The sequence below is a fragment of the Ceratotherium simum genome, chromosome 15, assembly GCF_057802395.1.
Source record: "Ceratotherium simum simum isolate JZ-2026a chromosome 15, ASM5780239v1, whole genome shotgun sequence".
NCBI lineage: Eukaryota > Metazoa > Chordata > Mammalia > Perissodactyla > Rhinocerotidae > Ceratotherium > Ceratotherium simum.
In genome coordinates this window covers 38,793,752-38,802,663 of record NC_141914.1, presented here as the reverse complement: position 1 = coordinate 38,802,663, position 8,912 = coordinate 38,793,752, and the positions used below count along the sequence as shown (strand labels likewise).

General features: G+C 44.7%; 1 protein-coding gene across 2 annotated transcripts; it reads left to right on the top strand.

Annotated features, from left to right (window-relative positions):
* The first annotated feature begins 426 nt into the window (after window positions 1-426).
* LOC101396788 (5-hydroxytryptamine receptor 3C) lies at window positions 427-5,365 on the top strand. Of its 2 annotated transcripts, XM_087439439.1 has the most exons (9): window positions 427-493; window positions 1,655-1,839; window positions 2,212-2,256; window positions 2,719-2,828; window positions 3,101-3,270; window positions 3,449-3,609; window positions 4,416-4,620; window positions 4,800-5,015; window positions 5,145-5,365. In XM_087439439.1, exons 1-9 carry the CDS (start codon window positions 427-429, stop codon window positions 5,363-5,365), a joined length of 1,380 nt encoding a protein of 459 aa, XP_087295565.1. The 2 variants fall into 2 exon arrangements, with proteins under 2 accessions (XP_087295565.1, XP_087295566.1); XM_087439440.1 differs by lacking the exons at window positions 427-493; window positions 1,655-1,839; window positions 2,212-2,256; window positions 2,719-2,828; window positions 3,449-3,609 and having other exon boundaries at window positions 3,136-3,270; window positions 4,416-4,602; window positions 4,740-5,015.
* Window positions 5,366-8,912: the final 3,547 nt, after the last annotated feature.

Sequence of the window (8,912 nt, the reverse complement as noted above, 5' to 3'; positions counted from 1 at the left end):
AGTCGATTATAAAAAAGGAGACCTCTCATTTTTTTTGAAAGATGGCAGAAGGGTTAAAATAAGTACGTGTGCCACTTGAAGGCAATGGCAGTCATTATTTGCCTTTTCTATGATGCATCATACGCCAGAGTGACACCAAAGTATGAGGAGGCCATTAGCACTGCTCCAGTGACCAAATATTTTTGCTTCCTCCTCTCCAAACTGATTTGCCAGATTACTTTTGGAGAATAGATTCAGGCCCAGTTAGGGCATGGGGTGGGGTATTCCTCCATGATATTTTCTTGTCTCCAGGGGTGCTTGTAAGAGAGGTGGCTAATACCACCTGACACCTGTATTATTCAAAGCTAGGGCTTCGAGGAGTGGCCTATGGTCTTTTAAAGTTCAACATTGTCACTAAGTCCCCAGAGAAGAGCCAAGGAGAGCGAGATGGAAAGAGCTTGGCTCCGTGGGGAAGGATTCCTCCTCTGCCTCATTTTCCACCTGCTGTTTCAAGGTAAGATGGGACAAGAGCAAGAGCAAAGCAGACAATAACTTCCAGGAAACAGAGAAACCAGGCTAATTTTTGTTATTCCTAGAGAATGACTAGATGTTCATTTGGGTAAAAATGGAAACTCATTACACTGACAGCTTTATACTTCTTTCTAGGATCCTAATAGTTGACTATTCTCTTCAGCTACTTCATTCCCCAGCTTTCTCTTGGCCTCTCCTCTGTCCCCATGTCTTTCTCTTCCAGGCATATAATCTATCCCCATGGCTTCTGATATCAACCGATGTTAAGAAGAAGAAAATTCTTCTTTCTCAGCTCTCTTGAAGCACCTGAAATGGAACAGGAAATATGCTAAGGGGAAGGAGATGGATGAGAAGATCTGTCATGAAAGAGGGAAACTTTTTCAGTCTAGTTTTCCCAATATAGAGTATTTTTCTTGTTTATTATTGAAATGAGCAATGAGGGATAGTACAACATCAGAGATAGACAAAAATAGGCTCTACCAGAATATGTTACTACATAATTCTCTGTTTCTGCTCCACAAGTATGACTACCAAGGGATAGATATAAGGTGGGTATCAATGGACTCACTTTAAGATAATTTCAGTGGTGTTGACTACTGAGTTTTAGATGCGAACAATCTGAGCACATAGTAGAGATACAGTAAATACTCATTAAATAGAAAAACTGAGTTCCTTCCTTCCTATAAGCTCTCAGCTATCTTACACTACCTACCCAATTCTTTCCCTCATCATTAATTTATGATCAGCTGTGCCTTACTAATACAGTGAGGAGCAGAATGTGATTGCAGCCTTTGCCCCTGACATCACGCCGATGGCTCAAGGACAGAGACGAGCAATGGAAGGACAGTGATTGAAGGCGGAGAGGTTAGCGGTGAGATTGTTAAGAACAAAGCAGGACACTGAAAAGTAGTGGTCAGGGCTGAGTTTGCATCCACATTTGGACAGGTTTTGCATGGAGGCAGAAACAATGGAATTGAGGATGCAGCCTGACTCCGCCCACCTCATCAGCTTCACCATTCGCGTACCAGCCCAACCCATACTCCCTGGTGCAGGAAGGGGGAGTTCATATGCTTCTCCCAAGCCCCCTGCTTTCTCTCCTTGAAGAAACACTCCCCAAGCCCCAGCCCTGGTACTCCTCTCACAGGGTCTCTGTTCTCTATGGGAAGAGGAGACACTTTCACCATCAATTGCTCAGGCTTTGACTTGCATGGGGTAGATCCTGCTGTCTTCCAAGCAGTGTTTGACAGAAACGCCTTCCGTCCAGTCGTCAACTACAGCAGCCCCACTCATGTCAATATCTCCTTCACTCTGTCAGCCATCCTGGAAGTAGTAAGTCCTGGCTTAACCCTGAAATGGTCCAGTGGTGAGCAGTGGGGCCCCTGATTGGATTTTGTAAAGTTAAGAGCTCATTCTATGGGGTGGGAGACATGACAGGGAATGCTACAATAACATCACTGCAGGTAAAATCCATCTCTTTTTGGAATACTCTACTAGAAACGTTATCCCAATGGACTTTCATACTAGTTTTTTCACTTGCATTTCCCACGTACTCTGGATTATTTGACCTATACTTTTCAGTGGCTTATGAATAAAAATCATAATTGCCACATAGAACAGCCTTGGAAATGAGTAAGAGGTAGGTGGTGACATTGGACCAGACTTCACGGAGTTAATGATCCTGGATGGAAATTGTTTTTCCAGAATGAACAACTTCAACTGATGACATCGTTCCTGTGGCTAAATATGGTATGATAGACTCAGTTTCCCCTTTACTGTGGTACCTCCCTTTTTCCACTTCTAGTCCAACTTTGCAAATTATAATGGATAAAGCCTAGAATACCCACGAGTTAGACAAGTTCAAATAGATCCAGATCAACAATGAAAACACAAGACATCCTAATTATTCTGCCAGTCTAAGAGGGTGGAGATGGAGCACAGGAAGAATGTGGCATAAACTGAAGTCATGGAAGCCAATACTTAAGTGGCTCCATCCCAGGGAATCCAAAGCTGAGCTCAAGGGCTCCACTGAGAGCACTGAGGGAGAAGTGGAAGCAAGCAAGACTCTATTAGTGATATTGTGAAAGCTGTCACCAGAGAGGGGGTGGAAGAATGAAGAAATGAGTGGAAAAAAGGATGTAAAGTGCAGAGGACAGAGCAAGACTAAAACTAGCTCCCACCCCATTTGTCCTACAACATGGTTTCCTCTAGATCTGGTACCATCCATTCATCAGGTGGAACCCAGAGGAATGTGGGGGCATCAGGAAGCTCAGCATAGCAACTGAGAACCTATGGCTTCCAGATATCTTCATCAAGGAGTTGTAAGTATCAGGGCTGAAAAAAAGCATGACGGAAATCACATCTCCAGGGAAGGGGACAATGTAACCAATAGGGGCCACACAATGACTCAGCTTACAAAGGAGCAATGTCTGAACTGAGGAGCTTACAAAACCCCCAGAACATGGAGATAGGTGGAAGGGAGAAGTCAGATGAGTGGAGCTTGAACACAGGAATGGGGTGACCTGAGGGACAAAGAAGGCCAAGTCTGATGGGAAACGTACAGCACCCACCTCCTTGTCCTTCTCACACACAGCATGGATGTGGATCAGACACCTGAAGGTCTTATGGCTTATGTCAACAGTGAAGGTCAAATCGAATACAATAAGCCAATGCAAGTGGTCAGCGTCTGTAACTTGGACATCTTCTATTTCCCCTTTGACAAACAAAACTGCACACTCACCTTCAGCTCTTTCATCTACCCTGGTGAGTGAGGTTCATTATAGTAGCCTGTTGAGAGGCAGAGAAAGAGTTTTGAGAGAGAAGAGGACAGAAAACACTCCCACAGAAAGGGATGTGGGAGCTTAGTGGCAAGGAATCCAATAGTCTGGGCAAGGGGTTGGAACCATTTGGAGAGGCTGTGTTATCTGGATCTCTTTTGCAGCAGAGAGCATGGTCCTGGGCATGGAGAAGGAAGTGCAGGAGATTTTGAACACATCACAGGACCTCATTCGGAGCAAAGGGGAGTGGGTTCTTCTGGATATTCACCAGACAACAACGAAGATGACCGTGGGCACCAAGAAGTACAACCAAATCATTTTCTACGTGAGCTTAGGGGCCATGGTTGTGATCGTCTCCTAAGATGCATAGTTTATGTCCCCGCTAGAATGTAAGATCTTCCACTAGAAAGTAAGTTCCATGAAGGAAGGAATTTTTATCACTTTTTTTCACCCATAAATCTCTAGTACCTAGAACAGTACCTGGCACTCAGTAAAAATTGATAGATTAAATCCTCCCTGAGGAAGAAAAGAAGCTCCTATGGCAGTGATTCACAGTCAGAATGAGCTTCCCATCCCCAGGGCTATCAGAACGTTTTGCAGGAAAGGAATTTTTATGTTTATAGTGTAAAAGTTATGAAACATTGTCTTGGGGATATTATGATTCCGAATCCTGGTGATCTCAAAATACCTGCCACTGTCTTATTTTCCCTCCCACTGGTCTTGAATGTCCACCAGCAAAGTCACTAGAGATTAGACCTTACTGAGGAAAGCAAGCAGAAATACAAAAATAAAATGCACAAGATACCTAAGAATCTGGTCCCACAGTCCTGCTAAGAGCACACTGGTAGGCATAAAAATTTAAGTAGAGAAAGTTGACACTTTAGGTCAAGAAGGAATGAGATACATTTCAATGGTAAGCGGCATGGCAGAATCAAATCCTGGAAGGGCAAACTGTGGTGGTGAAGATGACTTTGATTTTTTCTTTTTTATTAAGAGACAGGACAGTGAAAGGGACTTAAGGTAACATTTTCTTACTAGAGTTTGGTCTGGGACAAATCTCAACTCTTGCTCTCAAACTGGCTTGGCAGCCTCCCAGCCCACTCCTCACTTGCCCCCCCCCCTCCCCACCAGGTGGCCATCAGGCGCAGGTCCAGACTCTACACCATAAACCTTCTGGTGCCCAGTAGCTTTCTGATAGCCATCGATGCCCTCAGCTTCTACCTGCCAGCAGAAAATGAGAATCGTGCCTCATTCAAGATGACACTTCTGCTGGGCTACAACGTCTTCCTGCTCATGATGAATGACTTACTCCCCACCAGTGGCACCCCCCTCATCAGTATGGCCCCTTCCTCCATCAGGAGAATAAAAGCAAGGTGGGGGGTGTGGTGGGCAGAGGGACCAGTGGGACCAGGTCAGAGTGGAAACTGATCCTGGAGAATGACCCTCTGGGGAAAGAGGGAACAAGAAGTCCTGGATGGTGCCTCTGGCCCTCAGGCAGGCCCGCCTTCCCTCCAGGTGTCTACTTTGCCCTGTGTCTGTCCCTGATGGTGCTCAGCCTGCTGGAGACCATCTTCATCACCTACCTGCTGCACCTGGCCACCACCCAGCCCCCACCCATGCCTCGGTGGCTCCATTCCCTGCTTCTACACTGCACCAGCCCAAGGAGATGCTGCCCCACTGCACCCCAGAAGGGAAACAAGGGCCTGGGCCTCACCGCTGCCCACCTGCCTGGTAAGGGAAGTCAGCACTGCCCACACTTTCTCTTCCAACACCTCCACTTCTCTGCCCCTGCCTCCTGCCCTGTCCCCTCCTCCCCGGGTGATTTTCACAGCCCATGTCTGAGTCTCTGTTTCTCTGTAGGTATGAAGGAGCCGGTGGAGTGGGTGGGGAAGGTGCCAGGTCCCAGAAAGGCAGTGCTAAATGGGAGCCCTGGGTCAACAAGGGCCCAGCAGGAAGATAAAGCTCAGAAGCAGCACTTGTGGGTGCGGTTCAGCCACACGATGGACACACTGCTCTTCTGCCTCTACCTGCTCCTCATGGCCGCCACTGTCGTCACGGTCATCATCCTCTGGAACACCTAGGCAGATGCGCGCCTGCAAACCCCAGTCTGGAGCTTCTCTTGCCTCCGGAAACTAGCCAGGCTCTCAGGTCTGCTCAAATCTCAGCCTCACAGCCCCGACAGCCACCTTGTTTTCAACACGGTCCTTCTGTGCAGTTTCCCACCAGACCAGGATGGTTTCCTCTGCCCTTCCAGAGTTAGGTCCTGCTCCTTCACACCATCAGCTCCTCTCAGCCCTCTCACAAATCCTGCCTGCCTGGCTCCTCAGGATTCAGGTTCCTGGAATACTTTCTTGATTGAATCCCATCCAATAAACCCCTTTGCAGAAAGCATTGGCTCTTCCCTGCATTATATTTATAGTATCGAAAATCTTGGGATTGAGAATCTTCTTGCAGAAACTTCTCATCACCAAAGAAAGAAGGATTTTCTTATTTTTTTAAGTCTATCAGACAACATGTGAAAGTGGGGACAGGGGAGAGAAGAGGCCGAAATCTATTACAAAGAATAATAATAAAATACAGATTAACCTCCTAAATCTAGTTATTCTGGATTTAAGCTTCAGAAATGAATAATGTGCCAGACCCAGCCATCTCTTGCTTAAAGAGTGAAGCCTTTTGTCACACCCTGACATATGACTCATTCATCATTAAACACTTAGAGGGTTAACATAATCTCGAATTACCGTTAATGGAGTCCGTGTTGCAATTAGAGTTGATCTGCTCTTAATCATACTAAGTAAAGAACATTAGGCCAAGGAAAGCACATTTGAAAATGGCATCTGCTTCACTTGGGAATAACACAAATCCCCCGTATGAGCTGGAAAATTCCCCTTCTTAGCACTTGCCTTATTATTTTGAAAGTCTGTGTCTATTGGCCCATCTCTCCCACTAGCTGCCTGGGCGAAGGAGAGGCCCCGGTGTATTGCTGTACATGAGAGTTGTGGCATGATTTGCTGGACACTCCAGGATCAGAAAAGCACGGATTTGAGAGCGATTACAATTCACACATAATCTTTTATTTTTAGCAACTATTTCTTTTCCTTTTTTCCATTTATTCTACTATTTCCTATCCCAAGTCTAAATTCCCCAGGTCAAAATAGGCTAGGAATAAAAAGGGAGTCAGAATATTGTTCACTAAACAATATTTCCCCGGTTCCTCCTCTCTACTGCTTTTCTCAAACTCTTCTGGCTCCTTCTGGTCACTGTAGATGCTCGGAGGATGACAAGACTGCCAGTGTCCACTAGAAGTGCTGCTGCTGCTGTGCAGGCCCAAGATCCTACCCCAATGTTCGCTCCAGGGGCATCTGCTCTCTCAAAGCCCCACCACTGAATCCTGTGGTGGCAGAAGTTCTGAGCTGGATGCTAAGTCACCAGGACCAGTTGTTACTTGCTCTTTCCTTGCAGTCTCCTTCTGCTGGGACTCAGGCCAGAGTCCATGGGAATCTGGGAGTATTGAGGCAGAAATACTCTGCTAAACTCTGAATGGCTCCTTTCACTCAGACCTGTAGTCTTTCAGCTAAACTTGCATCCCTTAATTCTCCTTTTTTTTTCCTCTGCATTTTTTTTTTCCAGGAACGTCTTTGGCTCCTCAGTTTCTAGAACCCTGTCAAGCACTCCCCTCACCATCGCCAGTCCTCCAGGTGTGTCCAAAACCTAGTGGATACACAATCTGTGTTCAAATCAGGAGCCCTGACGTTCACCTAAATTAATTAGGGTATCTGTTTTTGGCAGTTCCTCAACTCACAGCTTTCTACAAAGTGGGCCTTTAGAAAGGACACAGTATAGTAATAACAACAACTAAAATTTATTAAGTTATTAATCTGTGGCAGACATGCCTCTAGGTGCTTTAGATGAATAAGCACATTTAATCCTTACGGTAACCCTATGAAGTAGGAACTATAGATCCACAAACCCTTGGGGCCAAATGTCTTTTGGAATTTGGAATTTTTCAGATATTAAAAAGGTAACAATTGTGCATGAATTGTATATTACTAACACCCCAAGTGGGGTATGGGGCAGCACCCTATAATCAAACACATTAATATCTCTGCGGTGAAATCCATGAACATTCTCACCAGGTAGCAAAAATGACACTATGAATAGTTTCGCATCCATTCAGGTCAGGTTTTGCCACCAAATAATTTGTGAAAAATCGTTTGGTTTTCAAAGCTCTTTAGGTTTTAGAACTGTGGTTTTGTATTATTATCATTTTATTGACCAAAAAAATGAGATTAAATAAATGAGAAAATGAAGCACAGAGAGGTAAAAGGACAGCTGGTGAGCTGTCCCCCAGTGTTCCACAGCGAGGTAAGTGACAGAGCTGCGATTTGAACCTGGGCAGGCTGGCTCTACACACTGGACTGTTACCCTCTGCCGCACTGCCCTCCAACCCAAGGATGAGAACCAGACAGGTTCTCCAAGGGTCCCACGTTGAGACTTCAATGCCACCTCAAGTCTTTATCAGCTAACACTTCGGAGAAATAAAGAGAAAGATCAAGTCTCTGATTAGGGTCCCTGACACCAACTTTCTTTTACATTTCCTTTTATTCCCTCCCTCAGTCTTCCCAGCTCCTCACCCCCTCCCTCCCCACCCCCATCATAAGTCATAACACCCAAGTTCACGACTTGCACTTTCTCGACTTCTTTCTGAAGTGTATACTTCCCCAAATCTAACCTGGGCAATCCATCTTTCCTCTGTATTCTCTAAGGATTTAGGTTTTTGCTGCTGATATTTATTGCCAAACACTTTTGTATCTGCCACTCCTGTGCCCTATCCCAAGACAGTCATCTCACTTGGAAACGCATCCTTGACTTTGCTCAGCAGCTCAATTACCCAGGTTTTCAGGAGTTCTGAAATTATTTAAGATCATTTTGCATCCTTTTGTTTTTTTCCACCCATCTTCATGATACATATTTCTCTGCTTATTTTCTTCACATTTTTCCCCAACATATAGCCTTAAGTTTTATTTGAATAGAAAATATGCAACTTATCTTTTTTGACACATGGATTAAGATGCTATATCTCCATTCAGTAAGAGGAGACATAATTATGATATAATGATATAATTATGGTGATTTTATTTTCTCCAGAAGCAAAATCTGAACATGTGATCTTAACATATAACTGATAATCATACAGAAACCTTGAAACTAGAGTTCTCCCAGAAAGTTAACAGGTATGGTTGCTGCCTTTCTACTCCATTTATAACAAAATCATATAACAAGCACACTTTGTGCTAATGACTTTCCTCATGTTATGTGGCAAACCTCTGAAAGGTTTTGAGAGGTAGTTTATGACCTCTTTAGAAAAACCTGCTGACAAGCGCTGGTCCTGCCTGGGCCATCTTGCATTTGATGGCCTGTTCCTGATCAACAGCTCCTCACCTTGTCCATTCGTGCAGGGCTAACCCGTGGTCCGTGCACACATTTTTGTTGACTTTCTTTTTCTCTAAACCAATATAAGAAATATTTCTCCATATTTCCTTTTGGTTCCATATTAACCTGACATTACAATTTATGATCTCATTACCATCTTTGCCTCCCTCTCTTCTTCATTCAGACCCACTCTAG

Excerpts from the sequence above, each read along its gene's own strand:
- LOC101396788 (XM_087439439.1), top strand. The coding sequence starts at position 427 with ATGGAAAGAGCTTGGCTCCGTGGGGAAGGATTCCTCCTCTGCCTCATT. Across the intron at positions 494-1,654 it reads TTTCCACCTGCTGTTTCAAG|GGTCTCTGTTCTCTATGGGA; the intron begins GTAAGATGGGAC and ends CTCCTCTCACAG. Across the intron at positions 1,840-2,211 it reads TGTCAGCCATCCTGGAAGTA|AATGAACAACTTCAACTGAT; the intron begins GTAAGTCCTGGC and ends TTGTTTTTCCAG.